The sequence below is a fragment of the Salvia hispanica genome, chromosome 3 (genome assembly GCF_029641045.1).
Source record: "Salvia hispanica isolate PSC_SH4W2 chromosome 3, Shi_PSC_v1, whole genome shotgun sequence".
In the NCBI taxonomy this organism is placed as follows: domain Eukaryota; kingdom Viridiplantae; phylum Streptophyta; class Magnoliopsida; order Lamiales; family Lamiaceae; genus Salvia; species Salvia hispanica.
In genome coordinates, this window is record NC_142694.1 from 26,643,595 (window position 1) to 26,658,147 (window position 14,553).

A 14,553-nucleotide genomic window follows, 5' to 3' on the forward strand; every position below is an offset into this window, starting at 1 on the left:
GAAGAGGAGGAGGAGGAGGAGGAGTAGTTTCAAAGCCGCCCGATCCAGGTTCGGGTGTCCACCCGTATCGCCCATCGGTAGATTCTTGGTCGTCCACCGGGTAAGGCCGGTAGCCACCCGTAACTTGAGAACCATGGGTTTGAGGAGGAGCCGAAAATTGCGTTTCTGGACTAGGGAATGGCTCGGAGCCGAACCAATCGTGGTTCCAACCGCGGGAGCCGGAGGGGTGATCGTCGGAGCCGGATATTTATTTTATAGAGTGAAAGATTGAGAATTGATGAGAGAATTTAGATGTGAGAATTGTGTAGTGTGGTGTGAAATTTTTGGTGTGAAAGTGGGGGTATTTATAGATGAAAAATGTGATTTTTGGGGAAAAAAATTGATAAAAAAAATTAAAAGTGGAAAGAAAATGGTTATAATTTTTTGGGAAGAGGGAAAATATATTTTTTTTCAATTTTTTAAATTAAAAATGATTTTTTTAAAAAAAATAAACTAAAAATGCCAACGGCTATGCTGTTGGCCAGTCTCAGGCTCTCAGCGCACCACGTCAGTGTGCTCACTGGCACGGTCGTGCTCGATGCATCGAGCAGCGCCTTGCCTACAGCGAGAGTGCAGCGGCACGGACGTCGTCCGTGCCAGTGAACACCGCTGCGGATGCTCTAATAAAACAACTTCACATCTTTTACTTTTAGCACGTGTGTCTTACTTTGTCTCGGCATGTTTTTAGAAAATGTAAGCAAAATGAGTTGCTTGTGAGTCCACTTTTTTATAGTACTCCCTCCGTCTCGCTTAAGATTACACGTTTTCCTTTTTTGTTTGTCCCAACTAAGATGACACATTTCCTTTTTTAGTAACTTTCCCTCTCCAATTAATACACTCAACCACTTTTTCTCACTCCTATTAAAATATCCATCATTCTTTATATCTCTACTTTAATACTTACACCCACCTTCTCTCTCTTCAATTAAACACTTAACCAATAACTCCTAAAATCATGTGCCGGCTAAGCAATGTGTAATCTTAGCCGGGACAAAGGGAGTAGTAGTATTATAGCAATAAAATGTGAGTAAAATGAATTAGTGAAATACATAGTTCGTTCACAAAAATAGTAAATGGGAGTATAAAGTGAGACAATTAATAAGGGACATGCCAAAATGAAAAATCAGAATGAGGAATGAAGGAAGTAATTAATAGCATGCAATGATAAAAATATTTAATAGTGTTTGAACTACCCAAATTAATAGAAAGTAGTAAGAAATAACGATAAGAAATGTTATTGTTATGTTTTGCTTTCTATTTTGAAAAAAATAAATCTAGTAGTAAATCGTAGATTCGTAGTGGATCTTAAAATTTAAACTAAACCATAGTTTTCAAATAATAAACCAAATCAAAGCACATAATATATTTCGATTTAATTTACTATTTAAACAACATTGTGCACACCTTTAATTAAACTGTCATTTTTAATCATAAAAATAATCACTTGTAATAGAGTGACGTTTGGTTTTTTACAAAAAAACCAAGATATTTGTTTTATATTTTATGGTGAGAGAAAGCTCACACAAGATATTTTTGTAGGGAAAGTCATCAATACCTATCTACTCGATTGGTACAAATATTTAATTACAGATATATTTAGAGATATTAGTATAATTTATAAGTACTGTTCCCCTGTTTCGTTATAGTTGAGGCAAAAAATTTTGGCATAGAATTTAAGAAAAAGATATTGAATGTATTAAATAAATAGATAAAAGAGTAGGGGGAAAAAAAGTAGAAAGTGAAAAAAGTAGAAAGAATAAAGTAAGAGAGAGTAAAATAAGAAAGAGAAAAAATTACTATATATGAAAATGACTCAATTATGAGGAAACTTCCCAAAATTGAAAAATGACTGAACCTAAATTAATAAATTGTCTTCTTACTTCTAAGAGAAGGACGTTTGATTTTTGTGTAACAGTTAATATTTGTATATCAAGGTGGTATATACTCGGTAGGTACGAAACCTAACAGAATAGGACAAATTATTACAACTATATAGAAATGGGTCCTCTTATATTGCTTATAACATCATAATTTCAAACTAAGACCGAATCTACACTCTAAAATTTTAAAATGAATGGATGAGATTAAATCTCACAAATTTCAATAAATATAGACAAAATATCAACAAATGGGTAAGATCGTCATTCTGTTATCGTATCATAATTTTCGGGGTTTTTTATATCAACATAGTGTATTACAAATATCAACACAGTGACATGAGAATCCTAACATATGTACACAAAAATATCAACACAGTTTTATTGATATTGTACATGCATTATATTGAGATTGTTTGATGCATTTGTTGATATAAAATCTGTTTTTTAACATATACGAAACTTAGAGCATCCGGAGCGGTGGCGTCCGTCCGTCCGTCCGTCTGTGCCGCTGAGCAGCCCTACGTGGCGTATTCTTATTGGCCAACGGCTAAATTCGATTTTTTTTTTAAATTCGAAATTTATTTAAAAAAATATTTTTAAATAAAATAAATATTTTCCCACTTCCCAAAAAATTATATCCGTTTTCTACCCATTTTTAATTTATTTTTCAATTTTTTTCCCCCAAAATTCACATTTTCATCTATAAATACCCACACTTCAACACAACAAATTCCCATAACACTTTAATTATAGGAATTTTTAATTTGTAGGATTTTAATTATGTATTTTTTTATTTTCTAGAATTTTAATTATGTATTTTTATTTTTTAGGATTTTAATTATGTAATTTTTATTTTTTAGGATTTTAATTATGTAAAAATGTTTTTAGTAATTGAAATATTTAAATTGAATAATAGAATAGTGGGACCCTTGAGCTTATCATTAGCTAAGAGCACGGATGTAGGTGTTGTGCTCTTAGCTAAGGACAAGGAGTAAAAGTGGATCCGGGCCCACCTCCGTGCTCTTAGCTAAGAGCACGAATGGGGATGCTCTTAAAATAAAAATAACTCCCTCCATCCACAAACAATAGATCACTTTGTGTACGACACGGTTTTTAATGTAGAATTGGTAAAGTAAGAGAGAATCGAAAAAAAGTAAGAGAGAAGGAGCAAAAGTCAGAGAGAAGTAGTGTTAGTGGAATGTGGGGTAAGAGAGAAGGAGAAAAAAGTAAGAGTAAGAGAGAAGGAGACAAAGTAAGAGGGAATCTTTCCATAAATGATTGTTATCTATTTTTTGTGGATGGCCAAATATGGTAAGTGTGATCTATTTTTTATGGACGGAGTGAGTATAAAATTTCATCATTTGAACGTCGTCGGAACATATGTAATTGAAATCTCGTTAGAATCCTTATAAAATTACGTTTAATTTGATATATTTTTTGTGAAAAAATAATTTAAATCGAGAGAGATACATAAATTTAAAATTTTGAGATGATTTTGAGGAGAGGGATAGTGGTTAGTTTTAAATAGCTTTAAATTATTTAATAATTCTTTTTAGTTTATAATATAATCCATGTAGCATTATATCAACTATTAGATTTCCTAATCTAATAACTTAGATTTAGTCTTAATTTATGTTTGCTAATTAGTTAGCAATTGATTATAACTCTATGGAAATATTTTAGAAAAAAAAAAAACCAACGAGCATCAACAAATTTATGCCACAGGCTCCTTATTTGGACACACAATATATATGAATGAAATTATAGCATCCACAATGGGCAGACTATAACTCGGACTATAGCATCGTCCGAGCTATAGTCTGCCACTGTGAATGGCTGCCCTAAGCCTCGCCTAAAGTCGTGCCCTATACAGGGCTCCTTATATTTGAATGAAATCACAGCATCCACAATGGGCGGACTATAGCATCGTTCGAGCTATAGTCTGCCACTGTGGATGGCCACCCTAAGCCTCACTCTACAGTCACGCTCTATGTATAGGGCGCAGACGATGTATAATCAGGACTATAGTCTATGCTATAGTCCGCCCACTGTAGGCACCCGGCTATGGTTTTCTATTTTTTTATTTTTTTTATATTCTATTTTTCACTCTATAAATACACCACATTTTATCGTCATTTCTCACACCTTCCACTCTCTTTTTCTAGTTCACTTCTCATCGAAGAAATTTGGTCATGTAATCGTTGAAATTGTAGGTTTTTTAAGTATTTCGCATTGTACTTTTTTGACTTTTTAATAAACGAAGATTTTCATATTGTGGTTGTAAATTTATGTATTTCGTTATTTATTATATATTCAAAAATTAAAAATAAATTAAAATTAAATATAAAAAATAGGGTAGGTTATAGGACGGGCATAGTTTGCCCACTGCAGATGAATAGGTAGGACTATAAAATGCTAACATGGAAGACTATAAACTAGTATAAGGCGGGCTATGGAGCGGACTATAGTCCACCCCATTATGGATGCTCTAATTCATTAAGACAAACTGCCTCCTGCCATAAAAATCAAAACTAATTCTATTTTAGTTCATCTTTTAAAATTATAAACTCTTACTTTTAGAAATTTTTTTGTATCTGATAAGATGTCCCTTACTCTCAACTAACAACATTTTAATCACTTTTTCTTTTTATCTTTTTTACTTTAACAATTACTTCATCCACAACATGAGTCCTACTTGGTTTGGACACGAATTTTAAGAAATATAAAGAAAAGATAATTGAATAAGTTAGTAGATTATGAGTCTCATTCATATACTCCTACTAAGTTTATAATAAAATATGAGTGAAATAAGTTAGTGGATTGTGGCTACTTATCATTTATGGTAAAAGTGAAATATGAATCTTATTGTGTGACTGGCAAAAATGATAAAATAGGACCCTTATTGTGAGACAGAGAGAGCATATATTAAAACTCATGTTGATTCAAAAAAAAAATTATATTTACTACTCCCGGGACTCCGGTAAGGATCACCTACGGCAAATCTTAATTCATCTCCTAATACATGCACACATACATGAGTGATGGACCCCACCATCATTTATTATGTATGTGTGTATGTATTAGGAGATGGATTAGGGTTTGCCGTAGGTGATCCTCTCCGGACCCCCCATCACTGAAATGGAATCTTTGTAGGATTCCATAGTTAGGGGTGTCGAAACGGGTACCCGCGGATACCCAAACCCGATTTTGCGAGTACCTGTACCCGAAAACGTCAATATTATACTACCCAATCCCGACCCGTATAGTTAAACGGGTAACCCCATACCCGCATCAGGTATCCCAAACCCGCAATTGCGGGTACCCAAACCCGCATACATAACTTGAATTGTGTATTATATTATTCAATGACATCATGCTTTTAGTTTTCGCTTATCATCAATACTAGTCATCTAATTCAATAATTTTATATACATGTTTGAAATTCTAGAATGAATTTAGGGATTGTTGCTAGTTGCTACACGATGATTTTAGATTTGTATTTTTTTTTTACTTTGTTGTATTTGCATAATTTCCAACTATTAATTATGCACAAATATGGTGATTTCTCATCTCTTGAATATAATATGACTATGTATGAAATATAATGCAAATCCAAATTTCAAATAAACAAATATGATAGAAACATCAAGCATGTCTAAATTTAAATCACCATTCAAAAGTTTAATATAAAACCAAAAATAATTCACTTTCATCAAAAGTCTAAATATAAATAACTTCAACTAAAAGTCTAAATATTTTAAATCTTTAATATAAAGATTAAAGACACTAAACTAATAAAAGTTTCACTTTCACAAATCTTGCAATCCTTCGTTTGACGGGGAGTATATACAGATTTAAAATTAATTAACTAAAATAAAATATTTGAAAACCCTTACCCTAAAAATAACGGGCATTATCGGGTTTAACGAGTATACCCGCGCGGATAGCGGGTATACCCATACCCGCAAAAATTGAAAACAAACTACCCGATCCCACCCCGTTTCTCATTGTTGTCGGGTAGCGGGTCGGGTTGAGGGTTTCCCGATACCCGCTACCCGTTTCGACACCCCTATCCATAGTAGTAGAGTCACTTGATATGTTGGTACATTTCATAGTAGTGAAGTAATTCTCTTTTTGGTAAAAGTCAACACATTTTCTCACTTAATTACTCTTTCTTATTTTATTCTCGTTTCATTTTCTTTACTTAACCCGCTTACCACAATTTTTTTAAAATTACGTACCAAAAACAAACGCCTCAATTGCCGCGGAACGGAGGGAGGAGATAAGAATGCACGAAAGACACGCATCTAATATTGAGAGTTGAGACATAACCACAGCTATCAATAATACTGGAGGCACTAGTTTCCTCTAAACAGCCACATTTAGTCAAAAAAGAATTAGACATTATCGACGTAGACAACCGCCACATGAGTTAGTCAAGAAAGAATTGGCCATAATAATACAAGACGAGATAAGACGCAAAAAGAGCAATAACCATCAATAAGTAGACTAAGTTGGTTACCTTCCCTTTCCTGTTACGTCGATTGGTCTCTGTCAATGCAGAATGCGGAAGAGAAAAGATAAAATGGCAGAGAAACGGGGCCAATAGGATAAAGGTGATATAGCAGAATAATCAAACAACGAAGTGAATAATAAAGGTGATATAGCAGAATAATCAAACAACGAAGTGAACAAAGGGCAATTTGCCAAATAAATCATGAATATAATTAAATTCTGGTTTGTTTCACACTTTTTAAAAATGAAATGATAAAAAAATATTAAGTTTCCTAATTTCGCAATTATCATATATTTCGTTTTGGTAGCCTACAATTACATGGATTAATGACATGAGGTCAAACGTGTATTGACTTAGTGAGATGGCACAAACGTGTCAATCAACGTTGTTTATATATTACTTAGTGAATCATTTACCCAATTACGGGAAGCTAACCGTAATTCCATCCAAGAAAACTGTGAAATTAATAGTCCACATTTTAGAGTGTGATTTTATTCATCATCAAATTTATGGGTTTACGAGCATGCGAGCTTGGGAATTGTCGTGTTCATAGGTAATACTTTGTGGGCCAACCTATGAAGACGAGGAGGTCAACATTACCCAATGACAAAAATTGAGAAGAAGGAATAAATGATGAGCAATAATTCTAAAATATGTATTGTAAGTGATAAAATTGCAAAACTTCAATGGAGGAAGGAGAGATGCTTAGATGAAGGAAATAAAATACACATTTTTTGCCCTAATTTATTCTTCTAAATGGATTAACGAACCAAAAAGACATCGTTTATAGGTAAACCACGTGATGTCGTTATGTATCACATAATTTACCACATAAATAAATTTGGTCGCCACATCATAGTGAGTTATAAAACAGCATAAGGAATAATTACAAAATTTAAAACATAATTGAGCATTTTATCATTTCATTTTAAAATAACTACTATAATTTGACGATTATCGTGATTTATTAGGGAACATACCCTACTTTCAATAGTAGTAGTATGAGATATTTTTACACTAACCTAATAGTTTGAGGTATTACTTGTAATGTAGTGAAGGTTGATTTCTATGTGCGAAAATTAAGCTCACACGAGATATTTTTGTAAGGGGGTCATCAGTACACATCTACCCAGTTGTATAAACATATTATAGGGTCAATAATTATAATTATAGGTTTTATAATGGAGATATCCTTTAATGGAGTACTACATATGAGATATTTTACATGATAAGTTCACATTTTGATTTATTTCAGATTAATTTATAATTAGTTACAAATATTATTTGTATCATAAAAGTTTATTATTATGGTATGGCTCAGGAAAAAACTATGATCTGTTTGAATGATGTACATATTGCATTTCGCAATTTAAAATTATAAAAAAATTATATAGTAGTACTACTTAGTTCAACAGACTATGCATTTGATTTTGAATCGATAAACTAGAATATTCAAAATAAAAATAAAAAAATGAATCGATTTAATCAAAAAATAAAACTTGAAATCCCTAAAATCGTAGAAAAAACAAAAAACCAAAATTTAAAAAAATTCTAATATTACTACTTTATTATTGTACTTAGTATTCATCAGTTCTTAGTAATTAGCAATTTCGATCAATTTTTAGTCACTAAATTAAGAAATCTAATGGTTAAAAACTTAAAATAATGTCTGGATTATATTTTAAATTTAAATAATTAGTAAATAAATTTAATGGGTATTAATGTCAATTTTCTCTCATTAAAATTATTTCAAAACTTTAAATTTATGTAACTCTTTCGATTTAAATTATTTTTTTGCAAAAAGTATATCCAATTAAAGGTAATTTTATTAAGATTCTAACAAGATCTCAATTGCATATATTTAGATGACGTTCGGATGATGAAATTTGATAGTAATTTTTATTTCGGTTTTCGTACATGTTGATAAGCAGATCTTTTTAACAAATGCAAAAATATCTCAATATAGTGTATGTAAAATATCAATAAAAATGTGTTGATATTTTAGTATACTATGTAGAAATACACATGTCATTGTGTTGATATTTGTAATACATATGTTGATATAAAAAAAACCCCACGAAAATTACCATATGATAACATAATGACGGTATTACCCTTTTGTTGATATTTTGTCCACAATTTATTGAAATTTTTCATTCATTTCAAAATCTAAGGATGTAGATTTAGTCTTAGTATAAGATTATGATCCTATAAGCATTATATGAGAATTTTTATCAGCCAATACAAATATCTCATTCAATGATAACAAGAATAGAATTTCATAACACTAAGTCCTTACCAAATTATAACAAAATAAACTCATGAATAAAAATGGTTTCAAAATACAAAATACTTGAAATCTGAGTCTTCAACGTCATTCAAGTGTTAATAAATAATGAATATTGAATAATTTGTGGAAGCTTGAGATAAAAATAAAATATAAAAAATAAAAAAAAGAAGGGGTTGCTATATCAATAAAAAAGTTATATAAGTAATATCGGGAAGTGTTATATTGCTAACTCAATACCTAATTGCTAACTACAACTAAATAATAGCCATTAGATATTCAAATTAAGGGCCTAGATCATCAACCACGAAATGTCAATACGATCAACAAAAAACGTCAATAAAGCCATAGGATTAATTCCATAAAATATCAATAGGGGTATTAATGTCAATTAACTACATGTTTAATTATAACTAACTTTTAAAAGAAATCCCAAAATATTAAATTCATATAACATATATCAAATTAAAGATAATTTTATAAGGATTCCAACGATATCATACATGCATAAGTTCCGACGTCAAAATTTGAAAAAAAATTCGAAATTTTTCCAATTTTTTCGTAAAGCAGAAATGTCAACATACTATATAAAATATGTCAATATAATACATGTAGAATGTCAATATAAGCAATGGGTTAACATTCTTAAAGTATTGTGTTGACATTCTCAAAGCATTGTGTTGATATTTCTGAAACACTATATTGACATTTTCATCTAAAACCCTAATTTGGCGTTTTTTTTTATCTTTTTTGATTTTATTAATAAAAACGAAAATTACACGCGGCAAATTATAGACCACACGTTTTCTAAAATCATATGGCCTTAAATTAGTTGTAGTTAGCAATTAAGTATAAGTTAGCAATTGATCACTCCCTAGCAATATCAGTTAGATAAGTAGTGAATAATAAATTAAAAAGTATAGAACATTAAACTTCCAAATACTTTTTCTTATTTTTTGACATCTTGAAACTTTTCTCCACTACTAATTATGGCAGGGAATTTGCAAAGCCAATCTCGAAGGCAAACTAATGGAATATAAGGTAGAAACTTTAGTAGTAATATATGTCAAACAAGTAATATGATAGAGTGACATATAATTATCATTTTAAGTCACGAAAACACACATGCATAATTGCAGACACTTCGTCCTATCTTAAATAAGTATGCATCAAAATTATGAAATTACAGTGTTTCTAGAAGCTATCTTGGCAAGCAAATCACAGATGGATGTGTAAGATGGGCCACCACGCTTGAGAGCCTCAGCCCCACTCTTCTTCAGCTGCTTAGCCTTCTCCCTCAGACGCCCACCTTCCTCTCCCTCCATCAACTCCCTCACCATCGCCTCTATCTCCTCCCTCCCCACCACCTCCGACGTCGGCAGCGCCCGCGGCCTCAGCGCCACGCCCACCTCCTCCGCCAGCAGGGCCGCGTTCATCTTCTGCTCCGCGTAAAGCGGCCAGGCAATCAACGGTGCCCCACTGGCAATGCTCTCGAGAGTCGAGTTCCATCCACAGTGCGTCACAAACCCTCCCACCGCAGGATGGCCCAGTATCTCCGCCTGCGGGGCCCAGTTGGATACCAGAAACCCTTGCTCTTTGGTCCGGGTGAGAAAGCCCTCCGGCAAGTAATCCGGCGTCGAATCCTCACCGTTGGTCACCCTGAGAAACGCGTTGTCCACGGGGCCTCCCGTGGGGCGGCGGACCACCCAAACGAATCTCTGCCGGCTATTCTCCAGCCCCCAAGCCAGCTCCGTCATCTGCTGCTGCGACAGCACTCCGCCGCTTCCGAACGACGCCAAGACTACCGATTCATCCGGTTGCCGGTCCAGCCACTGGACCAGCTCGGAAGACCGGTGGTCCGGTTCAGACTCTCTCACAAGCGGTCCGACCGGGTGAACCGGGATTTTTATTACGGACCGGTTCTCCGCAAAAGCTCGGAGCGTTTCGGGCTCCAAATCAGCCCAAGAATTGATTAAAATCCCATCGGCTGAAGGGATGTTTTCGCCTATCTTGAGATACTCGTCGTACTGCTGGTCTTTCTGGTCCAACATTGGGTCATTTAAGTCCTCCGGTCGGACCGGTTTGCAGCCCGGGATAGGGATAGGGTCTGTTTGGTTAACATACTCTTCCGAATATTGTTGGTGGAGAATGGGGCTGTATGCGAGCAGAGCAGTGAACCAGGCGTTGGAAGGGATATAGACGTAGTTGGGGATGTTGAACTCGGCGGCGATGGGAAGCGCTTCTGTGCAGAAGAGGTCGGCGAAGAGAGCGTGGGGACGGCGGCTCATCATGGCGGAGCGGATGGAGGGGAGGGACACGCGGACCATGAGGCAGAGCTGGGTGACGATTTTGGCGGAGGAATTGACGAGGTGAGAGATGTCTGCGGGAGGGAGCTCTAGAATGTTGACTAGTGGGTGGAGGGGGATTTTCAGGAGGTTTGACTCAGGCGGGGAGACGGTGGTGGTCACTAGGAGGACGGTGACAGTGGCGCCGTGGTGGGTGGCGAGGCGGTTGCTGAGAAGGACGACCGGGATGAGGTGGCCCATCCCGGGACTTGATAGTATTGCAACATGAAGATTGGCAGAGGTGGAGTTGGAGCCATCCATCCAGTGTTTTTTTTGTTCTTCTTGTTGTGTGTTTGTTTTTGTGCAGAAACAGAATGGAATGGTCATATTTTATACTACCTCCGTCCTCCAAATATCGACATACTTTGATTCGGCACGGATTTTAAGAAATGTAAGGGAAAGTGAGTTAAAAAAGTTAGTGGGATGTGGGTCCTACTTTTAAAACAAAATGTGAATAGGAATGTGTTAGTAGAATATGTGATTGGGATCCTCCGTTGTGCTATTTAGCATAGAGCTGTTGTTTCTAACACAATATATATTAAAATAATAAGAGTATATAAATATTTAATTTTTTTATATTATTTATTTGATTATTTTATTGTTTTGTATGTAACAGCAGGGCTGTTGTGCTAAATTGCACAGCAGAGGATTTCCATCCTAGAATGAGGTCCACTACCAAAAATGATATAAAGTGAAGCGTGTCAAACTTTTAGGGACAGACCGAAATGGTAAATTGTGTCAAACTTTCAGGGACGTAGATAGTACTACTTTGAGTGACACATTTTCTGCTTTAGAATGTTTCACTCTAATTGACATATTTTTAAACATAATAAGCATCATTCTCTCTATTTATTTTCTCAATTTTACTCACAAAATAACACTTCATAAAAATCATTTGTCGAATTAATAATACTTCATTTAGAATGAAATAGAGTACTATTCTAATAGTACTACTATACTATACTAGTATATACGAATATTTTATCAAGTGATATTAAACCATATCCACCTTTTGTACCCTGAACTTTGAAAGATAACGGAACTGGGACCGAGGGTTTGTTAAACGCAAAACACAATTATTTGTCCGAATCTAATAATCTCACGCAAGAAATTACTCTTATTGATCGGATTTTAAATGATGATGTTTAACAACAAGCAACCATCTATATGTTTTAAAAGATTTAAAGCGAGCCGTCCTAGCTATTCGTTTTACATATGCAAGCTATGATCTAATTAGAGCATTCACGATGGTAATAGGCCAGCCATAACCAGCCATTCTCTCTCTCTGCCATGTCAGCAGCACTAAAAATCCACCTGCCATATCAGCATAGGCCAACCGCAATAAAAATAATTCAAAAACAACTACATTTTACGGAATAAAATTTACGATTAAATTACAGAATTAAATTTACGAGACATATACGGGAAAATTCATTCATTTTCATTAAAAAAAAGGTACATAGATTAAAAAAAATACATGATTTTTTTTTTAAAAAAAAGGGCTTCCACACACGAGCCCCGCCACTCTCTACTCCTCGTCGTCGTCGCCGCCATCCTCGCCGCCGCCACCCGGGGTATCTGAGCCCGCGTCTGAACCCCCCACCAGTGCCCTCGAGGCATCCAAATCCACCCGCATGTTCTCGAGCATCGAGTAGAGGAACATCTTCTTTGTGGGGTTGGTTGCGGCCTTCCACTCTTGGAAGACCTCGAACATACGTTCCTCCGTCTTCGCACGCGAGAATAACGTGTACGCGCGTGGGGGTGGGGGGGCGAGATGACCTCATGGGGCGATAGGGGGGATCCTCCCCTCGCTGCCCGTTGCGCCCGCTTTTGGCCAACCGGGCGAGGGCGACGAGGAGCGGATGGAGGGGACGGAAACTCCTCGGCATCCGGGGGGAGGTCGTGGGATCCGCCGCTGCTGCCGCTGTAGTCGCCGGAATAGTTCAGCCTCTGCTTCTTCGGCCACCCAGCGTCGCACCCCGCCCGGAACTTCTCGGAGTCCTTCAGCAACACATAGCATTCCCAGAAGAGGAATTCCTTATTCTTCCCCGACAAGGGGAACTGACTCTCCGCTATCCTCCCGGCGTCCTCCTCATTCTGCCCACTAGTCAGCTGGCGGAGGGCGTTGGCGTACAACCCCGAAAATCGGCCGACCGCGGCCCTGATCCGTTCCCACCCCTTCCAGCACTCCTCCCCGCTGTAGTCCTTCCCATGCGAGCAGTTCCTCCTATAGGCTGCTCTAATCTTCGCCCACATGTTGACGACCCGCTGGTTGTTCGCAACCAGCGGATCGTCGCAGATCGTCAACCACGCCTTGGCCACGCCGGCGTACTCATCCTCCGTCCACTTCCTCCGCGTGGGAGTGTCGTCAACACCAGGCTGCGAGGACTCGCCGACCGCCTTGCCCTTCCCCTTGCCCTTCTTCTTCTTCGGCGCGGCCCAACCCGCTGGAACGGGAGTGTCCGGATCCCCGAGATCGATCCCCATATCATGCAATGACAAAAGGTCATCGCCAGTGAACTGCGTCTCCACTGGGGTCGACGTGTGAGACGAAGCCGTCAAAAAATCAAGAGAGGGACGATACACCGTGTCCCCCCTCCCCCCCGTGGCCCCTGCATCCCGGGATGCATACCATGATGCATACCTCCCTGCCACATCATCCCCATCATCTGCTGCTGCATCTGGGACATACCTCCCCACCCTGGTGCTGACTGCCCGCCGCTCCCCTGCCCGCCGCCCGGCATCCCCCACGGCATACCCCCCTGGTCCCCCCCCCCCCCTGCATTCCCCCCTGCATCCCCACCGGCGCTCCAGCCATCATCCCCATCAACTGCCCCCGAGGGACGTTAAACCCTGGGCCCATCTGCCCGCCCATCTGGCCCCATCCAGATCCCACGGGTACCGTGGGCATATGAGAGTCGCTCGTCGCCGGACTGGACTCGTTGTTGTTGTCCATCGCTCGATGATGCTCTTGTACAGAAAGTTAGAGAGAGAGAAAACTCGTTAAAACAAGTGGTGCAAATGAAAATGAAACTAAAATCGCGTATATATAGGTTTTCAAAAAAAAAAAATTTAAAAATCGAAAATAGGCGCTGGCCGATCGGCACACTACAATGGCGGCCAGCGCCTCTGAATCGGCTAGCTCACGCCGATTTGTCGCTGGCCGACTGCAATGGTTCGGCTAGCCGATCGGCTAGCGACGCGAATCGGCTAGCCGATATTGTGGATGCTCTTAACAACCCGGACATCAGTTGGGTCGAAACTTCAAAACTAGGGCAACCATTTTGTATTTATGTGGTGTCATCAATGAAATCAACAACACAAATTTTGTGGCTCATTAAATGTGCAAGGGTTGCATTGCAAGAGGTTGACGTCACATGACAATGAAGTGAAAGAGGGCAAGCTAGCGCACCACTCACCTTCCTCTTCTACTCAAATGGGGAGTGGTGGTCAATGACGGACTCAGAAATATTCAATCAGTCACTT

General features: G+C 37.5%; 1 protein-coding gene across 1 annotated transcript; it reads right to left on the minus strand.

The window, feature by feature from the left end:
* Nucleotides 1–9,737: 9,737 nt before the first annotated feature.
* Nucleotides 9,738–11,382, minus strand: UGT72E1 (UDP-glucosyl transferase 72E1). Its single transcript, XM_048111809.2, has one exon. It carries the CDS (start codon nt 11,326–11,328, stop codon nt 9,898–9,900), a length of 1,431 nt encoding a protein of 476 aa, XP_047967766.1. The 5' UTR covers nt 11,329–11,382; the 3' UTR covers nt 9,738–9,897.
* Nucleotides 11,383–14,553: the final 3,171 nt, after the last annotated feature.